General features: G+C 46.4%; 2 protein-coding genes across 10 annotated transcripts in view; one reads left to right on the forward strand and one right to left on the reverse strand.

Annotated features, from left to right (window-relative positions):
- The window catches only part of TNXB (tenascin XB), a 121,159-nt gene extending 116,678 nt beyond the window's left edge, over positions 1-4,481 (forward strand). For all 8 annotated transcript variants that reach the window (XM_083600262.1, XM_083600264.1, XM_083600263.1 and 5 more), the window contains one exon: positions 1,353-4,481. In XM_083600262.1, coding sequence (XP_083456388.1) covers positions 1,353-1,451 — 99 coding nt within the window. In that variant the 3' untranslated portion in view covers positions 1,452-4,481. The remainder of the gene's footprint in view (positions 1-1,352) is intronic.
- CYP21A2 (cytochrome P450 family 21 subfamily A member 2) overlaps positions 1-25,762 on the reverse strand; it is a 194,576-nt gene extending 168,814 nt beyond the window's left edge. The window contains exons 1-10 of one of the 2 annotated variants that reach the window (XM_083601749.1): positions 25,378-25,762; positions 21,142-21,231; positions 19,240-19,394; positions 17,165-17,260; positions 14,077-14,178; positions 13,051-13,137; positions 10,956-11,159; positions 8,865-9,034; positions 7,000-7,103; positions 5,358-6,135 (exon numbers count right to left, since the gene is read on the reverse strand). In XM_083601749.1, coding sequence (XP_083457875.1) covers positions 5,870-6,135; positions 7,000-7,103; positions 8,865-9,034; positions 10,956-11,159; positions 13,051-13,137; positions 14,077-14,178; positions 17,165-17,260; positions 19,240-19,394; positions 21,142-21,231; positions 25,378-25,603 — 1,500 coding nt within the window. In that variant the 5' untranslated portion in view covers positions 25,604-25,762 and the 3' untranslated portion in view covers positions 5,358-5,869. Of the gene's footprint in view, positions 1-5,357; positions 6,136-6,999; positions 7,104-8,104; positions 9,035-10,955; positions 11,160-13,050; positions 13,138-14,076; positions 14,179-17,164; positions 17,261-19,239; positions 19,395-21,141; positions 21,232-25,377 lie in introns of those variants that run through there. The other variant, XR_014544985.1, reaches the window with a different exon arrangement.
- Between the last annotated feature and the right edge of the window lie 1,115 nt (positions 25,763-26,877).

Here is a 26,877-nt window from a genome sequence, read left to right on the forward strand (position 1 = left end):
GTAGTCCAACATCATCTGGGGGTCACAGGCTCCCCATCCCTGTAATAATTAGATAGATAAACTTTATTCGCATTAGCCAATGGCCATGGCAACATAAGTATATACAAATAAAATGGGTAAAAAGGGCAATCAAATTACCAAGATTATCGTTCAGATAGTGGCCCTTAATCTCACTGCACCCTCGATAAACCTAGCAACCTTTGCTGTTGTCTGATCATTTTGATCTGGCCCTTTAATAATCAATTTCATCCACATAACAAGGATGAGGACCCTGTGGCCCTCCAGGCGTCACTGGACTCCAGGCCTCATCAGCCCTAACTAGCATGGCTAACGGTCAGAGGGGATGGGAGTGAGAATCTGGCAATGCCAGGAGAGCCACAAGATCCTCGCTTCTGATTTAAGTTCCTTATCCTTCTTCTTTTCCACTCCATTTATTTATTTATTCCACCCCATTTATTTCAGGGCAAAGCAATGAGGTGGGTGAGAAACCCGCAATCAATTCGGTATCATTTGGAAAGCTACAATTACAGCGAATACCAGTCGTGTATCTGCTGGTTTGGACAGTCGTGTATCTGCTGGTTTCCGTTTCGGACACAAACAAACATCGGCAGTTCCTGTTCCTCTTTTCTGTCTGAACTGTCCAACGTCCATGGAGATCCAGTTCTCCAAGACAGCACTTTTTCAGACTGCACACAATTAAACTATGGAAGTCGCTTCTCCATGGGGGCAGGGATGGCCACCAACTTGGATGGCTTTAAAAGAGGATTAGAGGAATTCGTGGAGGAGAGGGCTATCGATGGCTGCTGGTCACGATGGCAATGCTGTACCTCCACAATTGGAAGCAGTAATACATCTGAATACAGTGGTACCTCTAGATGCGAATGGGATCCGTTCCGGATCCTGAAGCGAACGCAACCCGCGCCTGCACGTCTGTGCATGCGCAGGTCGCGATTCGCCACTTCTGCGCATGTGGGTGACATCGTTTTGAGCATCTGCGCATGCGTGAGCGACGAAACCCGGAAGTAACGCATTCCATTACTTCCGGGTTGCCGTGGAGCGCAACCCGAAAACGCACAACCTGAAGGAACTTTAACCCGAGGTATGACTGTACCAGTCACTGGAAACCACAGGAGAGGAGAGGGCTCTTGTGTTCGAATCCTGATTGCTGGTTTCCCACAGGCCTCTGGTTGGCCACTGTGAGAACAGGATGCTGGACTCGGTGGGCCACTGGCGTGATTCAGCAGACCCTGCTTATGTCCTTGTCTCCAATCAGGGAACATGCCGTTCCTAGATTATGCATCTCCTTGCTTCTCACTTACCTTCTTTCTTTCTTTCTCTCTGTCTCATCCAAGGGCATCAACTGGTTCAACTGGAAAGGCTTCGAGTTTTCCATCCCTTTCACAGAGATGAAACTGAGACCCCGCGGCTTCCGGCCTCTGCGTCGGGTGTGAGCAAAGGGAAGGAGGCTGCAGGACTGACTCAGGGGGAGAACAGAGGAGGAGGAAAGAGAAACAGCAGCAGCAACCACCCCTCTGCAATGGGAGATACCTCGCACCCTGCCGCAAATTCCCCTGAGAAAAAGGAAGGAGCAAAACAAAGGAAATGGACAATTTTTTCAAAAGCACCTTGTAATATTCGTTTCCTCCCCCATCTCCTGCTGACCAGCCACAAGATGAGAGGGATGCGACGCACATGATAGTGGAAGGGGCAGAGTTAAGGGGATGGAATGGTTTAGTTTTGGAGCATGTTGCAGGATAGCTGTTGCCTGGTCAGCAAGTAGATTTTTCCTGGAGAGTCACTGATAACAAGGGCAGATTGGCCAGCGTCCCAATCCCCAACATGGACTGTTGCCACAGAAGCCATTTTCTCCTCTTAAGGGATGGGTTTTGGCCCACGATCTTGTAGTTGCTGACTCCTAGCCCTATCCTCTGTCTCGCTTCCTGCTCCCACACATCTGTCTCCAGTCAGGCTTCCCCTTCTTCAGCTCCCCCCCCCCAGTTCTCCTCCTCCCTCTCCCCCAAATCCTTTTCAGAAAGGAGGTAAATTCGTAAACACAGTCGCTGAAAGCAGGTTAACATTAAAAGCACTTTTTATTTTTGGCATTTCTTTTACCCCTCCTGGGAATCTTATAAACTGAAGCCAGCTGCCCCCCATCCACGCAAAAGCTTTTGCCTCTCTTGTGTTCCCCCTCCCCAAACAACTCGCCGTTGCAAAGAAGAGACAGAAAGAGAAGAACAGGTGAACTGGATGAGCTGGCAGCTTAAGAGATCACAGAACAAAAAGAGAGTTGAATGACGTGGGCTGAAAAGACCCCCGAGATGAAAACTGGAAGAGATGCAAATTGATAACAGTTAGATTGATTTTAGCTGGCAAGCAATGGTGGTTTTACTGTCTGTCTTTGTAAGGGAAGACTGGCCCACTTCCAACTGAATGTACCACTTCAGGCTACAGGTGAGGGTGTAAATGGCTGAATCCTCCTATCTATCTCAACCCTGCAAGTAGAAAACTATCATGTGAGAGAGAAGGCTCCTGCCATGTTAGTTTTCTACATGCGGGAAGAAATTTGAAACGGTCTGCCGTAGGAACCCCTACCTGCTGTCTGAATTGGTACAGCCCAGACACAGGTTTGAAAGCTCAGTGAGAAGGAGGCCAGTGTTGCGGTCATCTAGCAGAGTGCTTTACAAATAATAAGTGTTGCTATTGCCATGGGCTTCACAGCTGTTGGCTTAGCCTGACCTACCAAATTGTGTGTGAGAGAGAGAGACAGGAGAGACAGAGCTGCAGCTGTGAAGTGGGAAATATCTGAGTGTCTTGCAACTTGAAGCTCTTTTACCATACAAGTGAAATTGTGACTGGAGTTTCCACCACAGCTTGAGGGAAAATGTATTCAGGCCATTGGTGGGGAGCGGGAAATGTAATTTCTTTAAGGGCCAGATTCAATCCAAGTTGGCCATGCCTCCTCTAATGGATGAGAAGTGTAAACTGCACAAAACGGAATAAAAGGAACAGCCTTACCTGAAGGCAAACAGGCTACAGTTTCTTTGGTAGAGTAGGAGAGAACTCTATATTTCTGCTTCCAGCCTCTTCCTCTGTGCCACTGAATGCTACCAGGCCTCATTCAAAAGTGGAGTATGCATGTGCATTCCTAGAACTAATTCCTCTGGATACGGGGGGAAATTGTTTTAGAAAAAAATGTAAGCAGCACTCCAGGTGTGGAATGGCACCAGAAAAATGACCTGATGGGTTGACTTAAGGCTGCTGGAGAACCCTTGGCCCTTCAGATGTTGTAGGACTCCTATTCCCATGAGCCCCAGCCAGCATGATGGGAGTTGTAGTCCAACAAAACTTCTGGAGGGCCCTGAATGAAAGAATCTGTTGATAGGTGCTGAAGGTAGTGACAGATGGAAAACGGTTCTCAAATTGATTTCTTATTTTAAACAATGAATGCGTTGAAGCTAAGAAGAGCAAAACAGCAAATAGCGCTTGTTTAAAAAGTTAGATGCGCAACAGTTCTAAGCAAACCAGAGCATCGCTTTGATTGCATAAGGAAAGGTAGTGGGGAATTTGAAATCTGTAAGCCATGCTGCCTGATTTCACATGCAGGTGCACACATACACACATTTAGCCAAATTGTGCCTCCGCTGTGGCCTTCTAAAAATGGTAGGCGAGTTCTTCACAAAAGGCTCCTGCCATTTGAACACTGGCCTCAGATCGCAACTCAGCCTCTCCTGCTCCAGAAGGCAGAAGCTATAGAGAGCCCATCTTAGTTATAAGGAACCTAGGAAGCTGTTTTATACAGAGCCAGAACATTGGTCCATCAAGCTACTGGCAGCGTTTCAGGTAGGATCTCTCCCAACTCTTCCGGGAGAGGCCATTGGAGTGGGCTGGGACCTTTTATATGCCAATCAGATGCTCTAGCACTGGGCCAAGATGGGAACTCAAGTCTTATCCAAAGCCTGGAAAAATGAAAGGCGGGTGGAGAGAGAGAGAACTAGGGTGGCAAGAAACAAGGTGTTTCCAATCTCCCTGGCAGGATCTTGATTTCTTGCTGTCGTTTCTCCGCAAGTGTCAGAAGCCCGGCACGCACCTTGTGCACTTAGCACCTTCCGACTGCTGTCCTGGGTGGCTCCAGCGAGAGCCCTGAATAAAAGACGGTGCAAACAGAATCGCACATGCAGTTGGCACTTCTCTCAAGGCCCCTGGATCGCAGCACGTGTCCTCAGCACTTTGGGGGAAACAGGGTTTGCTTTTCTCCCCTGTGAGGGCAGCACAAGCGCATTGCTCCTGGGCAGAAGCTGTCGCTGACCTGAGATGGGGCAGGATCTTTGCACGGGGTGGGAGGGGCAGGCTGTACAGTGGTACTTTTTTGGGGGGGTGCATCAGGGTTAAGTTTCTCTATATGAAGCGCTTGGTGGGGGGTTGTTATTTTTTAGATCCTTGTGAGAAAAACGTTTAAAATAAAAAATAAATTTTGGAAAAAAGGATAGAGAAGGAATCGTGTCTTTCTTTTGCTGGTGGTGGGCCTGATCCTGCAGGGCTGTTCTTGGCTCAGCTTTTTGAGAACTGATTTTGAGAACTGATTACGGGTCTCTTGAATCTTAGGGAGTGGAGGATGGGGCAGAGCCAAGTAGCATCGGACAGAGGGCAGACCTTCCTCACAACCTACTTGCTTTCCTCTATGGGCCGGAGGGAAAGTGGGTGTGAATGAGTGGGTGGCCATGATAAGGAGAAACATTACTTATTTAATTTACATTCCACCCTTTTTCTCCAAGGAGCTCAAGGTGGTTTGCCACCTCCCCGTTTTAGCCTTGCAACAACCCTGTGAGGTAGGCTAGGCTGAGAGGCAGTGGACTGGACCAGAGTCACCTAATGAGCTTCATGGCCGAGTCGGGATTCGAACCCTGGTCTCCTAGGCTTTTGCCAACCTGGTGCTATCCAGAAGTCACTGGGCTACAACTCTCATTGGCCCCGTCGCCAGGGATGTTGGGAGTTGGGGTCAAGCAATATATTGAGGGCTAAATGTGTCTTCACCCCTGTTTTAAAACAATGACCTGGGTGATCTAAAAGTTCAGGATAGTGTGTGTGTGTATGTGTGTGTGTGTACGTGCATAATTATAATTATTTATTGAATTTACAGTATATACCGCCCTATACCCAGAGGTCTCAGGGCGGTTCACAGAATAAAATCAAAATATAAAACCACAAGATACATAATCAAAATTAAAAGAACAACCCAATAGCCCCCACCCCTAAAAAACACATTTTAAAAGGCCATAGGATCCTCACAACATTTAAAGTAGGACAATTAACAAACCTCATTAGAAAGCCGCTCATTAGAAAGACCATGATCTCAGAAATGTTTGCAGCAATATTTATTGTGTGATACACGTGATGTTGACACAAACCCCTACACTAACACACTGAAACAGAACTAAAGTACAACACTCTCCCTCCCCTCTCTTTTCCCCCAATCGCAAGATGCCCATGACTCAAGTATCTCTCCCTACATGTAACTGAACTGTGAAAAAGACCCTAAAAAAACTGTGAAAAAGACTCTTCGTGAAGACAAAATATGTACTTTTCCCCATTTGTTTTGTAGCAAAAGAAAATCTTTTATAAAAACCACAAAAAGCCAGTCTAATGTACACTAAGGTTAAATTGATTAACGTTTATTATATCTATCTACAAATAGCTAGAGTATATCTCCCAAGGAGCTCAAAGTGGCATAAAATAGTTCTCCCGTCCCCCCCTTCTATATTATCCTCACAACGACTCAGTTGAGAGTCTGTGACTGTCCCAAGATAACAGCATCATAGAACTGCAGAGTCGGAAGGGACCCTCAGTGTCGTCCCGACTGCCAGTGGAGGCCTCATTTTGCGAGATCAGACGCCGCTGCCCAGGGAACCAGCCTCACCCTGAAGGGCTTGCAATGCACAATAAACCGATAGGACCCCCTGAGGTCAGGGAGGTGTCCAGGCGATGGGGGCAATATCTGGAAATCCCGCAGGGTGTGTGCAAGGACGTGGAAAGCCTCCATGCGCCCCAGAGTCTCCCCCAGGCAGACCCGTGCCCCACAACCGAATGGGATGAGTTGCCTCTGGGCCTCCCCCGAGGGGTCCTCCTCCAGGAACCTCTCTAGGCAAGAAGAGAAAGCTTGTGTCAGGAAGAGAGTTGCCCACCCACGGAAGCAAAAGATTCAGGGCACAGCTACCCAGGGCACTATTTGCATGGAATTTACATCTGCTGATTTAAATGTCAAGGCAACCTGTTTTCGCCCAGATCACCCCAGATAACTTCTTCCATTGATCTGCACCCTGCCGAAATACCAGTTGTTTCCCATTCATTTATGCTCCATTCCCCTCAACTCATTCCGGTTCACGCTCTCCTGAATTATATCTATTTAAAGCCAAAGTAATTAAAGGGACGCGGGTGGTGCTGTGGGTTAAATCACAGAGCCTAGGACTTGCCGATCAGAAGGTCGGTGGTTCGAATCCCCATGACGGGGTGAGCTCCTGTTGCTTGGTCACTGCTCCTGCCCACCTAGCAGTTCGAAAGCATGTCAAAGTGCAAGTAGATAAATAGGTACCGCTCCAGCGGGAAGGTAAACAGCGTTTCCGTGCGCTGCTCTGGTTCGCCAGAAGCGGCTTAGTCATGCTGGCCACATGACCGACCCGGAAGCTGTACGCCGGCTCCCTCAGCCAATAAAGCGAGATGAGTGGCGCAACCCCATAGTCGGTCACGACTGGACCTAATGGTCAGGAGTCCCTTTACCTTTACCTTTAATTAAATTTATTGGGAACATAGGAAGCTGCCTTATACCAATGCTCACTCCTAGCAATTAATTAGTATGCAGTTCAATCAAAATATGTGTCTGGTGAAAGTGCAGGTGAGCCCTTGCTTTCTCATTGTGACACACAGATCTCTCTCTCTCTCTCTCTCTCTCTCTCTCTCTCTCTCACACACACACACACACACACACACACACACACACTGCAATACCTGGTCTGAACTCCAGGGGGCGGTGCCACTTGCTCTCATCATGATGGGCCCCATAGAGATTAGTGATGACTGTTGTCCCCTTGGGAATGGAAAAACCAGACAAGCTTGCAGTGGAGAGAAGACGAAAAAATGAGTTAACATCTACCATCTCACAGGCAACAGGGTCTCAGCTTCTTCTCCTCTCTGCCCTGACCACAGAACCACCTTCTCAGAGACAGCCTTGGCATCTATTGCAAACACAAAGACTCCTGTCCTGAGCACACAGCTGGGGAGCACACAGAGCAGGGATGGTTGGGCGGTGAACCTGAAGCCTGGGGGCAAATGTATCTCTTGTCCGGTCCCCGGAAGTCTCCCTGGGGCTGCAGTTCCCTTTCAGCCACCCACCTCAACCTTTCACCTGCCCTGCTCTGAAAGATGTTTTTGCATGCCTGGGATATGTCCTCAAACGCTGGTCATGCTTCCCTGGATGGAGGATGGAGGATGGAGGATGGAGGATGGAGGATGGAGGATGGAGGATGGAGGATGGAGGATGGAGGATGGAGGATGGAGGATGGAGGATGGAGGATGGAGGGGGATGTGACAATGTGAAAGTACTGCAAATAAGTAAACAAAGATATATTCATAGCTTCACCCCGTTTTGCCTCAGGCTGTGACAAACACAGGAATGTGACCCCCATAAGAATTCAATATTCCTGGTACAGTGCATAGCACAAACGCCTCTGAAATCCACCCCACTTCTCCCTTCTCTTCTCTCTTACATGAGGTCTTGGTTCAAAATCTCCCTCCCGCATTGGTGTCAATGGTAGCAAGGCCTCACTAGAAACAGGAAAAGCCTTGTAAGCATCGGCCTTAACAGGCCTAAGAAGGGAGCCATGGGGAAACTACACTGCTGGCTCTCCCCAACATCCCGAGTGGCACTGACCAAGCATCATTTCCTGTCGGGGTGCATGGGATCTATGAGTTTCCTATGCTTCCCAATCCAATTTACTGCTGTTAAGGAACAGCGGGGAAAGATCTTTTCCTTTATACCTTGCTTCTGAGCTCCTCAAGGGAGTCCTTTTGGCCGTTGTAAGAAGTCGGATTAGATGGAGCGCTGATGCTGCACTGCAGGTGTTTTATATATATACAGTGGTACCTTGGTAGTTGAACGGCTTGGCTCCCGAACAAATCGGCTCCCAAATGCTGCAAACCTGGAAGTGAGTGTTCCGGGTTGCAAACGTTTTTCGGAAGCCGAGCATCTGACACAGCTTCGGATTGAGTGCAGGAAGCTCCTGCAGCCAATCAGAAGCCTCACCTTGGTTTTCGAAGCTGGGGAAGGGGGAGGAGTTCAGTCCGGGCAACTCCATCTTCTGGGGAGGATGATGAGTAGAGGAGCTCTGTCCTAGTTTGTTGTTTTAGCAATAAATCTGAAATAATTAACAGCCAGAGTTGTCTCGCGTTTGTGGGAGGGACCAAGCCATAACATTTGGCTTCCCATATCTCCAACTCAGTTCTCCACGTATCTACATCTGTTTGGGAACACGTTTTTAAACATCCACAACTTATGCTCATAGGAAGCAATTCACTAATCAAATTAATAGCAGCAGCAGCAGCAGCAGCAGCAGCAGCAGCATAAAAGTGAGAGCAAGAGCTGCACTGTTAACCCCTTCTTGACACCCTCTGTATGGCACCAACTCAGAAGTCCACTGCATTGGCATGGATATCTATCAGCCCAGTGAATGTTCACACATGAGAACCTACAGGTATCAACACCAACGTGTGGCTATCCGGAGAGCGCACTGTCGGAGGTGGTCCAGCAGCGCAGCCCCCGTGGTTCCCTTCTACACATGGAGAATGTTAGGATAGGCCTTGCAGACACTGGGTACCTTGTATCCCGGATGGTCATGTGGGGCAAAGCAAGGACTGCTGAGGGGCGCAAGCGCAAGGTCTCCAAGATGGTGGCGTTCAAGAAGGGCAGGTGCTCCCGGTCACTATAGGTGGGGTCACGGCTTGTTCCCACCACGGCCATGAGCTCTTCATGGATTCGCTCCTGGATCTGGAGTGGCAGAGATAAGAACAAATCAGGGTGCGGAGAAAACATTCTGGCAGATTTAGGATCGCTATAGTTTGCTATAGACCCAGGCTGACACGAGGGGACGCAACCCTTAGGCACAGAAAGCCTCCCTACCCCACCCTGCACAAACACAGGCTGAATAACAGCATTGTAGAGTTGGAAGAGACCCCAAGCGTCATCTAGTCTAACTCCCATGATAGATGGCCATCCAACCTCTGCTCAGAAACCCCCAAGAAAGAATGAAGAAATCCCGACAAAAGAGCAGTGGCAAGGGAAATTGATGGACTATGTGGAACTGGCGAAACTGACACATAAATTACACGACAAGGACGACTGTGATTTTAAAGAAGAATGGGAACCTTTTACAAAGTACCATATTTTTCGCTCTATAACACGCACCCGACCATAACACGCATATAGTTTTTAGAGGAGGAAAACAAGAAAAAAAAATATTCTAAACGAAACAGTGGATGTATGATTTTTGTGGTTCATGCTGTGGCCACAGACGTGTGATCTGACAGTGAGTTTGGAGTAGCCCAATGCAAAAATCCTGAGGATCCATGTGGATCCATGCTTTGTAACCACGTTTTTGCACCACTGCGGCCCCAGGCAACAGTGGGTACGTGATTTTTTTGGTGCAAGATGTAGCCATGGGCATGCTATGTGATCTGATGGTGAATTTGGGGTGACCCAGTGCAAAAATCCTGAGGGTCCATGTGGATCCGTGCTTTGTAACCACGTTTTAAGTGGGGAGGGAAGGATGCTGCTAATAATGCAGAAGAGGGGTTTAAGGGGAGAAGGAACACACGTGGGGTGTGTGGAGAGGGATGCTGCTAATAATGCAGAAGAGGGGTATAAGAGGAGAAGGCTCCTCTCCTCTCCCACTTTGCTCCTTTAAAGAAGCAGGCTCTCTGTCCCTCTCTCCTCCCCACTCAGCGGCTCTTCTCCCGCTTTGCTGTTTCAAAGCGAGCCACGGAGGAGGGAAGGAAGGTGAACCATGGATCCTCTGCTCACGACTGCAGCAGATCCCCCCCGCCACCCGTAGGCATTCCCTCCATAACACGCACAGACATTTCCCCTTACTTTCTAGGAGGAAAAAAGTGAGTGTTATGGTGCAAAAAATATGGTACTTAAAAAAACAACAAAATGAAGTGATCTCCTTGGCAAGTTTTGAATAAACAGACACAAATTTATTATTGGTAACATAAAAGGTAAAGGTAAAGGGACCCCGACCATTAGGTGCAGTTGCGACCGACTCTGGGGTTGTGGAGCTCATCTTGCTTTACTGGCTGAGGGAGCCAGCATACAGCTTCCGGGTCATGTGGCCAGCATGACTAAGCCGCTTCTGGCGAACCAGAGCAGCGCACGGAAACGCCGTTTACCTTCCCGCCGGAGTGGTACCTATTTATCTACTTGCACTTTGATGTGCTTTCAAACTGCTAGGTTGGCAGGAGCAGGGACCGAGCAACGGGAGCTCACCAGTCACGGGGATTCGAACCGCCGACTTTCTGATCAGCAAGCCCTAGTCTCTGTGGTTTAACCCACAGTGCCACCCGCGTCCCTATTGGTAACATATAGACAGATAAATTAAGGATCATTACAATTTTAGAATATGCAGAGAGTAACATGTGATCAAAAACCAGAGAGAGGAGCTGAGGGAAGTCCAGGAGGGGGTGGGAGGGTGGGTTCTTTTCAGGGATGGGGGTGGGAAATTCATGGGGCGGAAATGAGGTTGATATGTTTTTGATAAATTGTTGTGTTGAAATGTTTAATAATAATATAAAATTATAAAAAGAAACCTCCAAGAAAGGAGAGAGGGGGGAGCTACTTTGGCCTAGCGAACCACCAAGCCTGGGATGCCACACACACACACACACACACACACACACCCGCTGCATCCTACCTGTGGGCGATGCACCAAAAAGGCCACAGCCCAGTTGAGTAAAGTTGCTGTGGTCTCAGTGCCTCCGATGAGCATGTCAACAATGGCCATGTGGACGTGTTCCGGCACAAGGCCTGTCCCCTTGCACTCACTGGCCTCATGGTCATGCTGGAATTGCAGCATGTGGTCCACCATGTCCTGTCCTTCTGAGGTGCTGTGGGGCTCCTGAGAGAGAGAGAGAGAGCGCAGAAGTGGCTGAGTGCCCAAGCAAGGGAGAACTTCAAGGCAGCAATGCTTCCAAGTATCAGTTGCTGGAAACCACTCGAGGGGAGAGTGTTCTTGTGCTTCAGTCCTGCTTGCCAGTTTTCCTCAGGCCACCATGAGAACAGGGTGCTGGACTAGGTGGGCCACTGGCCTGTTCCACCAGGCCTCTTCTAATATTCTTCAGCTCTCCCAAAATCAAAAGAGACCCCAATGCTATGACCTCTTCAGTTTCTGCTTAACCAAGACGTCGCCCACTCCTCCCCAAGGGAATCTAAGAGCCCTGACTGAAAGTACTAATCTTCACCTCCAGCTGTCATGAAAAGCCCACCCCACGCCCCATCACTGAAATCGCCCTACCGTTTTGTCTGTTCATGTGACAGGGCCTTCTCGGTGGTGGCTCCCCATCTGTGGAATGGCCTACTTGTATTTGTTTCCCTCGCTATGAACATTCTGGAGGAATTTCAAACCTTCTCATTCAACAGAGGCATTCACTGACACAGGAATGGACAACTTGTGGCCTTTTTCATGTAACGTTGGACTTCAACTCCAATCGGTCCCAGTCAGGCCAGTTAACAGTTGATGTGATGGGAATCAAATGTAGCTCTGGAAGGCCACAAGTCCCCACCCCCCAGTCCTTTACTAATGGACGGATCTTGACAATTCACCCTTCCCCACTCAGACATGAAGCTCATTGGGTGACCTTGGGCCTGTCTCAATCTCCTAGCCTAGCCTACCTCACAGTGTTGTGGTGGGAAGGAACTGGGGAACCATGTGCCCCACCTTGAACACCTTGGAAGATAAAGGTAGTATATAAAAGTAATAAACAAATAAATTAACAAATAGTCCTCTGCGCCATTGTCCACCCTGTTTTGGAGGGTCCCTCGGCTCTCTGGAGTTAATTTTCAGGGGGGCTGCAGGTGGGAGAGGGAAACTGGCAAAAACAACCCCCTAACTTGCCACTCCCCTTCCATTAGCAGAAGCATCCACTGGATCAAGAGGGCTTCCTTGAGAAATAAATAAGTTTTAGGGAATAATACATGAGGAACTTAAGAAAATGCTAAAAAAAAAAAACCTTGATAAAAAAATCCTGAAGCTTATCTGTTAGGGTTGGTGGGCAAAGACATACCACATATGAAAAAAACAATAATTTTATATGCAACAACAACTGCCAGGGTAGTGATTGCTACTAAATGGAAATCTCAGGACATACCAACAAAGGAAGAGTGGATTTGTAAATTAAATGAGTATATAGAATTGGCAAAATTAACTTCAATTATAAGATATCAATCAAATCAAAAGTTAAGAATGGAGTGGAAGTATTTCGAAGATTATATGTCAAAATATCGTTCTAAAAATGACATGTTAATAGGCTTAGGATAAAAAAATGTAAGCAATAACAAAACAAACAAAGGAAAAAAATCAGAATTTAACAGAAATAATTTATTATAGAATGCAAGGGAAAAAATGTAGAAAGAAATATACAGAAGTCGAATTGCTGTGGAGGGAAGTAAAGGGTGGGTGATGGGTTTTATAATTAAGTGCATAATTATGCAACTGTTGTAATGTAGATATTATATTTCATGTGAGGGAATCATTGGGAATTTTGGTTATTATATATATATGTTAAGTTTCAATAAAGATCTTTGAATTTTATTTTATTTTTTAAAAAGGCCTTCCTTGAGCACCACTGCACCAGTTGGATTTCTGCCCAACAAATGCATGATGTCATCTTCCATAGTACCTTGAAGTGCTGCTTCTCCACATTGCTGCATCAAGGGCCAATGAGTGTCCCGGTCTCCTGCTGCAGATCCCCCCAAGAAGATCCCAACCTGCTCACCATCCATATCCTCACCTGGTGTTTCTTCATCACGTGCTGGACCAAGGCATCCCGGCTTTTGATGCAGGAGAGCAGGTGGCGCAAATTGGCATTGGGGAAGACCTAGGGTGTCAGGGAAGCAGAAGGTAGCTGATTTTCAGCACAAAACACCCAGAGACCCACCCGATTATATCTCCCACTTTTGCAGAGAACCAGGCTATCTCAGCATAGCAAAGTCCAAAGCAGGCTGCTTGCTTGAGCTGTGCAGCAAAGCGCTTTGACTAGAACCAGTCAATAAACTTGCTTTAATAATAATAATAATAATAATAATAATAATAATAATAATGATGTTTGTTTGTTTATACCCCGCCCATCTGGCTTGGTTTTCCCAGCCACTCTGGACAGCTCCCAACAGAATATTAAAAACACGATAAAACATCAAACACTCCCCTAAACAGGGCTGCCTTCAGATGTCTTCTAAAAGTCGGATAGTTGTCTATTTCCTTGACACCTGATGGGAGGGCGTTTGAAATATACTCGGAGTTGAGAATGGATTTCATGCTCTTTATTCAGCTCATAGTGGTGAGGAGGAATGGAAGTTCCCCCAGAATGTCTGCTTTATATACATTATTTGCACAACGGGCCCCATGTGATTGGCTAATTCCGGGATTTACCTGTAGGCCAATCAGGTTGCGGATTCACTTCCAACTGGAGCTGGATTGGGTGGCTCCTGTGGACTAGTCAGACTGCTGCATTCTGGACCCTATTGTTCTAGGACCAATCAGACTGCTGCATTCTGAATCCTATTCAACTCAGTACATAACAACGTTCCACAGGGTGGGCGCCACTACCGAGAAGGCCCTCTGCCTGGTTCCCTGTAACCTCACTTCTTGCAGTGAAGGAACCACCAGAAAGCCCTCAGAGCTGGACCTTAGTATCCGGGCAGAATGATGGGGTGGAGATGCTCTTTAAGAAAGTGAAATTGACCTTGGCCAAGCAAGGCAAGTTTAGGTGGCGGTGGTGTTTCCCCCCTAGTTAGCCAGCTCATTGCTGCCCCTGTACCTTGAGAAAGGGCAAGGCATCCACCACCTGGACAGAGATTGCACCCCACTTTTCCATTATCTTGTAGATGCAGTCATGCAGTTTCTCAATGGTGAAATTGTCCTGAAGTGGAGGAAAGTGCAGAGTCAGGCTGGAGACAAAGACAAATGGCAGGAGGGATGCTGGGAGAGTCAATTCATTTCCGGCAAATCTGTCAAACTCACACTTTCTGAAGCAATATGTGACCCAAAACACAGCCTTCTTTCAAAATACGCACCTGCCCGAATTTTGTGAGGCTATTCTCCGACAACACAAGATTGGCAGAAATACAAATATGGGGGGGGGGTGTGTGCAAAAGTTGCTAGCATCAAATTAGAGGAAACTGCTTGTGTAAAACTGAGTACATACATTAGTAAAAACTGTGTATGAAAAGATAAATAGGTTTAAAGGCAAATCTAAAAAATGTAGTATAAAAGGTAAAGGGACCCCTGACCATTAGGTCCAGTCATAGACGACTCTGGGGTTGTGGCGCTCATCTAGCTTTGTTGGCCAAGGGAGCTGGCATACAGCTTCCGGGTCATGTGGCCAGCATGACTAAACCGCTTCTGGCGAACCAGAGCAGCGCACAGAAACGCCATTTACCTTTGTGCCGGAGTGGTACCTATTTATCTACTTGCACTTTGATGTGCTTTCGAACTGCTAGGTTGGCAGGAGCAGAGACCGAGCAACGGGAACTCACCCCATCACAGGGATTTGAACCGCCGACCTTCTGATCGGCAAGTCCTAGGCTCTGTGGTTTAACCCACAGCGCCACCCGCGTCCCTATTGGTAACATATAGACAGATAAATTAAGGGTCATTACTATTTTAGAATATGCAGAGAGTAACATGTGATCAAAAACCAGAGAGAGGAGCTGAGGGAAGTCCGGGAGAGGGTGGGAGGGTGGGTTCTTTTCAGGGATGGGGGTAGGAAATTTATGGGGCGGAAATGAGGTTGATATGTTTTTGATAAATTGTTATGTTGAAATGTTTAATAATAAAAAAAATTATAAAAAAGAAACCTCCAAGAAAGGAGAGGGGGCGGGGAGTTACTGTGGCCTAGCGAACTGCTAGGTGGGCAGGAGCAGGAACTGAGCAACGGGAACTCACCCTGTCGCAAGGATTCGAACTGCCAACCTTCTGATCGGCAAGCCCTAGGCTCTGTGGTTTAGATCCCTTTATAGTACAAACACTGACAACTGGGAAACACTGACCTGCGAGCGCTCTAGTTGGAGAACAGCCTTTACCAAAGGTGTCCTGGGCTTTGAAGACACTTGAACTCAGGACACAAGGGATAAATGTGCTAAGAGGAAGGAACACTTGGCAAACCCTCACTGTGATCAACTCCCACCCGGAAACCAATGTCCCCACTGTGGAAGGACGTGTGGGTCCAGAATTGGCCTCCACAGTCACTTACGGACTCATTGTTAAAACCGTGTTTATGGAAGACAATCTTACTCGGCTACAAGGGATCACCGAAGAAGAAGAAAGTGACATTTGCACTAAAATGCTGCCTGAATTTCGTGGGGTTTTTTAAAAAAATAAAAAATAAAATGAAAATTGCTGCAAAATGTAGAAAACTGAATTTAAAATTAGGGGGGGATGAGAAATTGAGAGGACTAGAACTGACAACTCCTTCCATCCCTAGTCGGAGCAGATAGCCATGAGAAAAGGTGATTTAACAAGAAGGGGAGTCTAATGACAACAGTGGTATTTCCTGCCATTATAGTCAAACCTCAGTTGTTGAACATAATCCGTTCCGGAAGAACGTTCAGCTTCCGGGAAGATGTTCAACAACCGAGGCACGGCTTCCCAAAAGCATTCGAAAATCGGAGCATTTACTTCCGAGTTTTCGACGTTCAGGAACCGAAACGTTCCAAAACGGAGGCGTTCAGGATCCGAGATTTGATTGTACACCTTATGACTCAGCAATAGGGATAGGGACAAATTTGGAACTGTACACATTTTGCTGCAGTGACCTAATTTGCTTTGTTACCTAAACATGAACTGAAATGCAGCTGCCCTTGCAAAATTTTGTGGCGCGTTTCTCCAGATAAATGAGGTGTACAAAAATGCAGTTTAGTGGGAAAGCAATGATAACAACAACAACAACAATTTATTATTTACACCCCACCCATCCATGTACATCCATGAAAATAGCACACAGTGACCGCTCCCCGCTTAAAACGGGGGGCGCCCTTTGCGTGGACGCGTGCAGCCCCTAGATCTGGAGCGGCTCCAACAGCATAGGCTTGGCTTTGCCTTCCCTCAGGTGGGATGCCTGGAGGTCTCCGCCTACCTCAGTCAGTCGTCCAATCCCACCGGGGGGAAGCGTTGCCAAGGAGACCAGGCCAGGTAGGGGAGGGATTACCTGCCCACACAATAGAGGGAGGATCTTACCTGGGAATCCTGGCATCCCACCTGAGGGAAGGCAAAGCCAAGCCTATGCTGTTGGGGCCGCTCCAGATCTAGGGGCTGCACGCGTCCACGCACAGGGCGCCCCCCGTTTTAAGCGGGGAGCGGTCATTGTATAAGATAAAATAAGCAGTTTAGTGGGAAAGCAATGATAACAACAACAACAATTTATTATTTACACCCCACCCATCCATGTACATCCATGAAAATAGCACACAGTGAGAACAGGATACCTGGACTAAGAAGGTCCAGGCTCTTCTTAAATTTGTATGTATATATTAAGGGGAAATTAAGGGGACGTGAGTGTATTAGGGAATCACCCACTAAAATACTTATGAATTCTCCTGGGGACTTCTCTGGATTTTGCATTGCAGTTCTTGGGGCAAGTAATGTGCAAGAATGCACATGCTAGCATAAGATGTGCATAAAATACATGAATCGGTGAAAATGACAGACAAAAATGTTTTATATTAGGGCGAAATGCATTGCAAAAATGGGTAAATTAGGCGCCCACTCAAATGTCATTGAATTTTCATGAGGACATTTTAAGAGAGAAATTGCAAACTGATGTGCACTTACAGAGATCTGAACTTGAGAACGGGAAAAGGAGAAACTGAGGGGGACTGAAGTGGACAAATTTCTCCGTTCCTACTCACCAAAGGGCCGAACAAGACGTTGCAGATGATCCCACAGGCTTGCAGGGAGAAATCCTGAGCCAAGTCCACAGGTTTGCCCCCATAACCATGGAAAGCCTGACAAAACCAGAAGAGGAAAAGGCTTCCCTTAGAACATGTAGCATCGTCTGGGCGATAGATATTGGTCATAATATAGACATGGAAACATGAGAACGATTGTGGAATTTGGTTATAAAATTTACAGCATGTTATGGTTTATGAGAAAATTATACAAAAATGACATATCGTTGGTATCTAACACAAAGTAAACTGGCAAAAATTGATATATCTAAATCAAACAAGCGTTGTAAATGTAAAGAGAAAGAAGGTTCTTTTTATCATATGTGGTGGTCTTGTAGTAAGGTTAAAGCTTTCTGGGAAATGATATATAATGAATTGAAAAGGATGTTCAAAGTAACTTTTATTTTATTTTATTTTTTAAAAAGAAACTTTTCTCTGGGGAGTTATAGGGACAGAACTACCTAAACAGTATAGAAACTTATTTATGTATGCTAATACAGCAGCAAGAATGCTACTTGCCCCAAAATGGAAAGAAGCAGAAGTCCCAGTAAAGGAAGAATGGAATATGCAGAAATGGTAAAACTGAGCAGAAGTTGCTGCAGGCACCTCCTCCCTCCCTCCTCCTGGCTTCTCCCCGCCCTGCCTAGAGAAGGAAGGGGATTGGGCTTTGTTGGTGCCAGCAGCAGCAGCGCTTCAGCGGCCGCCATTTTAAGCAGCCCCTCTCCGGAGCCCTTTCATGCGCCGCTCATTGTCCCTCCGCCGCCACCAGCCCCTGCCGCTCGCAAGACACAGGTAAGCAGCCACCGGGGCTCGTCCGGTGCTGTGAAGAATGGAGGGGAGAGTCGTGGGGGGTGGCTTATAGTCCAGTCCCCCACAAGGTTGGAGGGACAGTGGACCGGCCCCCTGCTGAAAAGGTTTGCTGACCCCTGCTCAGGACTCTCCCCTCTCCTTAGAGAGTGATGATGCTTTTCGCTTGCCTGGAGGTGCACCCAGAAACCCCTGACTTTTGGATGGCTGAAGCGCAGCCCACCATACAAAGTTCGTCTCTGTTGCTCCGCCCACATTTGCCGCTGGCTCCGCCCACCAACGGCATGTGACCCGCAGTGCTACCCTCAGTCTGAAAAAGGTTCCCTACCCCTGACCATAGCTGTCAACTTACAGATTTGAAAATAAGGGATCAGCAGCCAAAATAAGGGATTTTAGTCAACCAGCTCCTTTCCTTTCCCCCATAACAGTCAATTGAAGGAGCCTCCAAAACAAATCCAAAAGCCCCCCCCCCCCCACGAGATCGCCGCCCGCCATTGTACTCAACCAGTTCCTTTCCTTTTCCCCCACCATGTGCCCCCGCTCCAGACAGACCTTTTCCCCGGCAAGGGTGAGTGGGCCATCGATGACACAGCCATCCAATTCCGAGCACAGGTATGTTTAACTTATGAGCTCCTCTGAGCCAAAGGCAGAAAGCCCAGCCAGCAGTCAAACGAAGCCTCAAGCGGTGGTTCCCACAGCGCAGCAACCCGGCAAAGGGGATGCAGCAAGGAAAACCACGCCACTTCTCTGCTGGCAAGCGCTGAGCAAAGGCAAGTCCCCAGGCAATGCGGCCGGGCACAAGGCATGCAAGCTCCACCCCCTAGTTTTTCTTAGACTCCTTATTGGGAGAGCAACGCAGCCAAGCAACACAGTTGGAGCCTCCCTCCTCCCTGGCCGGCTGGCAGGGAGGGAGGGAGAGGAGCTGCTTCCTTTGAAACCCGGGAAATTTAAGGGACATCATCAATAAGGGACAGCAGCGGGAAACGGCGTGGGATAAGGGAGTTTCCCGCCGAATAAGGGATGGTTGACAGCTATGCCCCTGACATAAAGTAAAACGACATGGTTCTGGGTTTTATTGCCCAGGCTAGAGGTTCCACATTTTTTTGTTTTTTTTAAAAGGGGAGGGAAAGTTCTGTTGCACAAGCGGAAGTCCTGGCCCCGGAGAGACGGCTTCACAAGATGCACAAGCCGCCCATCCTGATCAGTCGGTGGCGTTTGCAGCATCTCACCTTGCAGAGCTGACGAGCCTGGCTCTGGACAATCTGCTCCATGTTTCCTCGCAGGCAGCGCTGGAAAGCTACGTGGGCCATTTTTCTCTGGAGACGCCAGGTCGGCGTATAGTTGCCCAAGGAGAGGTCCTTGCCTCCCAACGAAACCAGGTCTGCTGCAGGGCGAGAAGTAGGAGGGAGAGAAGGAATGCTTCCGGACTGCTGATCTTTCCCGGGGGGTGGGGCGGAATGCAATCACACACCAGCAAATTGTGATGGAAACCGGAACAGAAACCGGAGTTCGTTCATTGGCCCCATTGCCAGAAGGGAAATCAATTAAGCCAGGATTTGCTGTTGTTGCTTACAGTCTGCAAATGATACAGAATTTATTTGTTTCCCCTCCCGATTTCCATTGCCTGTGCACTGAAATGATTGGGGTGGAACAATGTAACGTCAACGATAAACTGTATACATTGTTGGAATTTCTGCTCGGCCAAGCTGATAAAGTCTCATCTTCCTTCGGCCGAGCCTTCGAATTGCCTCCCGACGTATAACGACCTCAAGCCTTTGATGAGGCTCCAAGGCACATTCTATTCAGCAGAGTTCCCAGCACAGGGAAGAGACGAGAGGTTTGGGCTACATGCTATGCTTTATTTCTTACTACGCAGACAGCAAAGAAATATACATCCTCTGTCTACAAAAGCAGAGAGCAACTGAACAAAGGAACAAAGGAACAAAGGAACAAAGGAACAAAGGAACAAAGGAACAAAGGAACAAAGGAACAAAGGAACAAAGGAACAAAGGAACAAAGGAACAAAGGAAACAGGAAACCACTGTTTCCTGTCACACCCCGTCTCCCTTCCCATGAGACTGGAAGGTCTCTGGAATGTAAACAGAGTCCTGTGACTCCAAGCAGCTGCTCAGTGAGAAACAGAAACTAACGTACATGACATATTTTGGTTTTGGCAGAAGACAAGCTGCAGCAGAAGGGAAACAGGTCTACATGCAGCAAAGAACAAGACAGACTGGAATATGCATCCTGTTTTCACTCCTATTTGGAATCGGGCCCTGAGCTGCTTCTCCTGCTGCTGCTGCTCTCTCCCAGCTTCCTATTTTACAACTACCTGTAATATTAAAATGTTTTCATTCACCTAGGCAAAAATACACAAGGAGGGTTGCAAAATAGTGCCAGAGAAAGGGGAGGAATTGCTCCGTCTGTTGGGAAAAAACAATTCAGGGAGAAGGAAGAACACATATTCAGAAATGGAGTCACTGCCATGGTAGGCATGAAAGAAAATTACCTCAGTGGTATTTGCTATGAAAAGTGTTTGATTGTGGGAGAATCAACATAATGCAACCACTATGTAGAACAAGGCCATTAGGGTCAACCTGAAGCCCACAGTTTACACAAAGCTTCCCAATCAAAATGCAGTTTGATTGGCACTTCCTGTTTCCAAGTGAAGGCAGCCATTTTGATTTGCCACCACTACTAGGCACCTAAAACTGGCTCCAGGAAGGTGCATGAGGGGGTACAGTAGAGGGATTTCCTTGCCAATGTTTGTCACGATTCTGCTTTCACATGGGAACAGGAAGTGAGGGCTTTGTGTTGCTCTAGTCCAAGCCTTCCTTGACTCTATGGTCAGGTTCAGATGTAACAATAAACTATGGCTTGCTGTTGCAATCATGAGCCCAAATCTCTCCCTCTGCCCTTATCCATACAAGACAAGCTTGCAATTTTGAATAAACTGTAGTTTCTCATTATCTCCAACTGAGGAGACTAAGTTCTTTTCTGACTGTGATTAGTGAGCAAACTAGGCTAATGAACCAAGGATTGATCCGTGTTTGCTTAAACAGTCATGGCTGGTTGTTACGTTTCAACCAGGGCTATGTGTATATCTTCCCATTCAACCAGGTTACAATTACCAACAAATCCATGAGGCCGTCCTGCAAAATCAGACCATTTCCGCAGCAGCGCCTCCCGAATCAGATCTGTGCTATTCAGAACCACCATGTCTAAGAAAAAGAAAAAGAAATTCAAAAGCTGCTTATATAATAATAATTTTAAAAGAATTATTTTATACCCCACCCTTCCCAGTTTAAAAACCGGGCTCAGGGTGGCTAACAGCAATATAAAACATTGATTAAAATGTGACTTAAAAACAGAATAAAACAGCATAAAATACAACATAAAATGCAGCGTCAATATCAATAAAATTCAAAAATTCAGGGGTCATTTTTGGGGGGGACCCAGTTAGTAGACATCAAATGATCACCAGGGCTAACTGGCCAAGTTGGTCCTACTAGGGCCAGCAAGGAGACCAGGGAAGAATTTAAATGTGGGGTCCCAGAAATGGTTTCTTCATAGAAGGGAAAAGGGGAGTGTGGGGAAGGTTTCTGCTTTGGTCTTGGTGTGGCAGTTGCAGACAAGGACCCGGGAGACCAGGGTTCAAGACCCCACTTGCCCATGAATATACATCAATATACAGTCTCTATCAGAGATTTCCATTTTTTATATACATTTTAAAGGGACCCCAGACATTTTAGATCATTCCTAATTCCATTTCAGATCATTTAGTAATACTTTTAAACTTTACATATGAAGAAACCAAGCGATTCGTTTCAGTAACTATCAGAAGTCTGCTTTTGTTTTTTCCCCTCGTGTGTATACTTGACTCCCTGTTCCACTGGGCTGATGATGATCAAAACTTAACCGCGACTAGAATCCAATGAATGTTGGTGCATTGGCCAGTTTAGGGCATGGGATGCCCTTATGTTTTTATTGCGTCATCAGATTTAACTCCGGGGAGACCCCTCCCGCTTTCTCTAGCGCAGACAGGTTCTTGTTGGACTCCATTTCCCATCAGTCCCCACCTGAATAGCCAATGGACAGGGCATGATGGGCGTGGGAGTCCTGTAACGTTTGGAGGGCTGCAGTTTTCCTGTCCCGGATCTAGCGCCTGATTCTCATTCCCAACCGGCAGAGCCACTGAAAAACTAGGCTAGGCAAGTGGTAGATCAAAAAATCAAATCCCTGCCTTCTCTTCTGATAAAAGGATCCCACCTCGCCTGAAACCGCGGGGAAGCCACTGTTAAGGCAGAATGGACAGTTCCACCAAAGTTCAAAGCGAAACAAAACAAGGAATTATTACTTAATTTGCCACCACGATCATTTAGCCAGTCAGAAGACGCATCTCTCACGCTATGCTAATGAGGCTAATATTTTATTTTAGTTTTAAAAAACAGCACCCATTTCCAAACAAACATGCAAGTGCAAGGAATTATATAAACAGTGGCCGTGATTTTATTTGCCAGCACATGGGAAGGCTGAGATCTAAATAGGGAATTATTGGAGCAATTTGGGATCACTGAAATCAACAGCCGTGCTATGGAATGGAGAAGCGTACCCAGGCACCTTAAATAACTGCAGAGGGGCAGCTGGATTCTGAAGGGCATGTGGTTAAAAAAACAAGGAAGAGGGTTTTGTGACACATTAAAGGACTTTACACATCCATGACACCATAACCTTTTGTTGACTCAGACCCACTTCGTAAGATGTAGCTGTCTGTCATCAGATTCACCAGCCGAAGCAGACAGTCATCCAGAAAAATTTATGCTATAATAAATCAGTCCTTTATGGTGCCACAGGGCTGTTTGTTATTTTGTGGTCTGGTGACTTAAAGGAGAACTAGGAATCTCAGACATGGGTATTGATTATACACCCTTAGATGGTTCAGTTTTCTTTACATTTTTTTTAAAGGATGTATTTTTTGACTTTTTTATGTGACACTGAATTTTAAATAATTACTGTATATTTGTATATAGCCAATTCTAGGCTAATTCTTGGGCTCCATGATCACTGCAGATGGTGACAGCAGTCACGAAATTAAAAGACGCCTGCTCCGTGGGAGAAAGGCAATGGCAAACCTAGACAGCATCTTAAAAAGCAGAGACATCACCTTACCAACAAAGGTCCATATAGTTAAAGCCATGGTTTTCCCAGTAGTGATGTATGGAAGTGAGAGCTGGACCATAAAGAAGGCTGATCGCCAAAGAATGGATGCTTTTGAATTATGGTGCTGGAGGAGACTCTTGAGAGTCCCATGGACTGCAAGAAGATCTAACCTGTGGATTCTGAAGGAAATCAGCCCTGAGTGTTCACTGGAAGGACAGATCCTGAAGCTGAGGCTCCAGTACTTTGGCCACTTTGGCCATGAGAAGAGAAGACTCCCTGGAAAAGACCCTGATGTTGGCAAAGATTGAGGGCACAAGAAGAAGGGGACGACAGAGGACGAGATGGTTGGACGGTGTTCTTGAAGCTACAAACATGAGTCTGACCAAACTGCGGGAGGCAGTGGAAGACAGGAGTGCCTGGCGTGCTCTGGTCCATGGGGTCACAAAGAGTTGGACACGACTAAACGACTAAACAACAATAACAAGGCTAAGCAGCTTCGTTTATTTAATTACTGTTCAGGGTAATTAGAAAGCTGTGAACCAGAGGAGGGATCTAGAGTATCTCTTTTGTGTGCAGAAGATTCCAAGTTCAATCCCTGGCATTTTTAGACAGAGCTTAGAAGATTCCTTATCCGGAAACCCAGGACAGGCACTGCCAACCACTAAAGGGAAGTTTGAAATGTTTGATATTTTATCATTTTATTATTATTATTCTGTTGGGAGCCACCCAGAGTGGCTGGGGAAACCCAGACAGATGAGCAGTGGTTTATGGGGGCTTGCTGTGTATATCAGGGAAATGAGGGAGGAATAATTAGCTTTTTTTGCTCAGAAAAAGGACCCTGATGCAAACATTTATGGGTGGTATGCAACACTGGTCACACTTCAAGCAGAGCTTTGGAAATTAATAAAGTCTAACATTGGATAGTTCCTCATTTTTGTAGAATTTAATAATTGAAAAGCCACTTCTCTGTATTATTCAAAAGTAGGCATGCAAAATAAGAATGAAAACGCCAAGACTTTAATAATGTTTTTTTTAAAAAAAAAATAATGCACTGCAAAAGACCCTGATACACTAAATGACACTTAAAGTTCTTCCATTCGTTCTGTGATTTCCAGACATCTAAGAGATGTCCCCCGCCCCTTTTGTCCTGCCACTTTTCCCGGGAAAACCCACTGTTCACTGCTGAATTTTAACAAACACCAATCAAGTTTTGATGTATGTTCTAATTACTATTACTTTTTCTTTTTAAAAAATTAACACTTTTGCATTATTGTAATAACCTTTGTGTGTAATTTTGTCATGTATGACTATGTATAAATATATTGGCTATTAAAAAAAAAATCAAAGGCAACAGTGACAAGTAGAAAAAGAAACATGATCTTCTAAAAAGTTAAAATGCAGAAGCAAGAAAATAACCAAATACTAACAGAAAAAGTATTGCATATTTTTTTTTAAAAAAAGAATTACTATTTTGAATCATTGCAATATCCTTTTGTGCACAAGATCTTCATTTGTGCATATAAATAAACACTTTGGCTAGTAAATTTTATAAAGAGAGAATTGACAACCATAAAAGTGGGGAAACCAATCTGATATTCTAAAAAGTTAAAACGCAGAAGCAAGGCAATAACTGAAATACTAACAGATAAACGATTGTACACACATATATTTTAAAAACTGCTATTTTAGGCAATTGTAATGTCCTTTTATGCGCAAAATCTTCATTTGCGTGTACAAATAAACATTTTAGCTGGTAAATTTTATAAAGAGAGAATTAGCAACCATAGAAGCAGGGAGGGGAGTCCTCTTCTAAAAATGAAAATGCAGACAAGAATACCCCACCACACCAAAAGAAAACAACCCCAAACTACAGTAAGAACCATTCACACTTCCGTTTGTCCTGTGATTGATAGGCAGAGGTCTGAGAGATTTGTCAGTTGTCTCACCACTTTCCCTGAGAAAACCCACTGTTTACCGCTGAATCGGAACAAAAGCCAATTTGCAGAAAACCCAACCGAAGTTTCTTCTGATTCAGCAGTAAACAGCAGGGTGGGTGGGTGTTTTTCCCCTGGGACGAAAGAAAAACCTCTCAGACTCAGGGGACAAACAAACGTGGCTGAGTCCTAAGACAATAAAATGGCAAGACAATGTAAAATTGTGACTAAGCTATCCAATGCCTTGGTGAACAAGTTTTTGCTCTGGTTTACCTTTGCTGCCAAGGCGAAGGCGGAAGATGGAGCCATATTGCCGAGCCAAGTCATGGAAGTGGATGGGAAGGTCAGGATGGAACAGGTGGAGGAGATTGCCAACGAAGGGCAAGGCCCGAGGCCCAGGCAGCCTCCCCGAGTTCTTCGGAAAGCCGAACCCCCCATGCCGCCTTGTCAGCAGGGCTAGAACCAGCAGGAGGAGAACGAGGAGCGCACCAGTTAGCATTTTTAAATGGGTTCAGGGGCCCCCATCCTGGTGCATATATAGCCAGGGACATTCATGGTTGGAGGTGGGGCAGGCAGGGAGAGCAAAGCCAAGAACCTCCCAGAACAACACTCTCCACCCCCAGGCTTCAAACCCACCAAGGAGAAACTTCTGCTGTCCATGGGTGGCACAGTTTGTCTCCAGATGCACATCCTCCCTCCGTTTTCAGCCAAGGAGAAAACGCAGTCAAGGAGAGCGGTTGTGTAACTTAGTGGGAGTTGTGACGTACATAATTTTGGTCCTGTGCGCAGGGAATCGTAACTGTGTTTTCCCTGCAGGAATATTTTTTGTGGCTTTCTAAAAAAGAAATGGGGACGGGGGTTGTTTTTTTGGTTGTGGGTTGTTTAAAAGCATTTCGTAGCTTGACAAAATAAAACCGAATTCAAAGTGCTGGTTTTGACCTATAAAGCCTTAAACGGCTCAGGACCGCCGTACCTCAAGGACCACCTCTCTCCATATGAACCTACCAGACCCTGAGATCATCTTCCGAGGCCCTCCTTCATGTGCCTCCTCCGTCAGAGGTCCGGAGGGTGGCAGCACGAGAACAGGGCCTTCTCTGCAGTGGCTCCCCATCTGTGGAATGCTCTCCCCAGGGAAGTTCACCTGGCGCCTTCATTATACACCTTTAGGTGCCAGGCAAAAACATTTCTTTTTAACCAGGCCTTTGGTTGATCCGATTTCTATCCTATGCCCTTTTAAAATGTGTTGTGTTTTTTTTGTGGGGGGGTATTGGGTTGCTGGGGTATTGGCCACCTCATGAGAAGAGAAGACTCCCTGGAAAAGACCCTGATGTTGGGAAAGATGGAGGGCCCAAGGAGAAGGGGACAGCAGAGGACGAGATGGCTGGACAGTGTTCTCGAAGCTACCAGCATGAGTTTGACCAAACTGCGGGAGACAGTGGAAGACAGGAGTGCCTGGCGTGCTCTGGTCCATGGGGTCACAAAGAGTCGGACACGACTAAACAACAAAATTTACTTATTACATTTCTAATCTTGCTCTCCTGCATCCTACCAGCATGAGTTTGACCAAACTGTGGGAGGCAGTGGAAGACAGGAGTGCCTGGCGTGCTCTGGTCCACGGGGTCAGGAAGAGTCGGGCACGACTAAACAACTAAACAACAACAACATTGGGTTGCTGTATTTATTTTGATTATGTATTTTGTGGTTTTATATCTTGATTTTATTCTGTGAACTGCCCTGAGACCTGGTATTTAAATTCAAAATAAAATAAAACAG

This window comes from Podarcis filfolensis (genome assembly GCF_964270895.1).
Source record: "Podarcis filfolensis genome assembly, chromosome: 2".
Classification (NCBI taxonomy): domain Eukaryota; kingdom Metazoa; phylum Chordata; class Lepidosauria; order Squamata; family Lacertidae; genus Podarcis; species Podarcis filfolensis.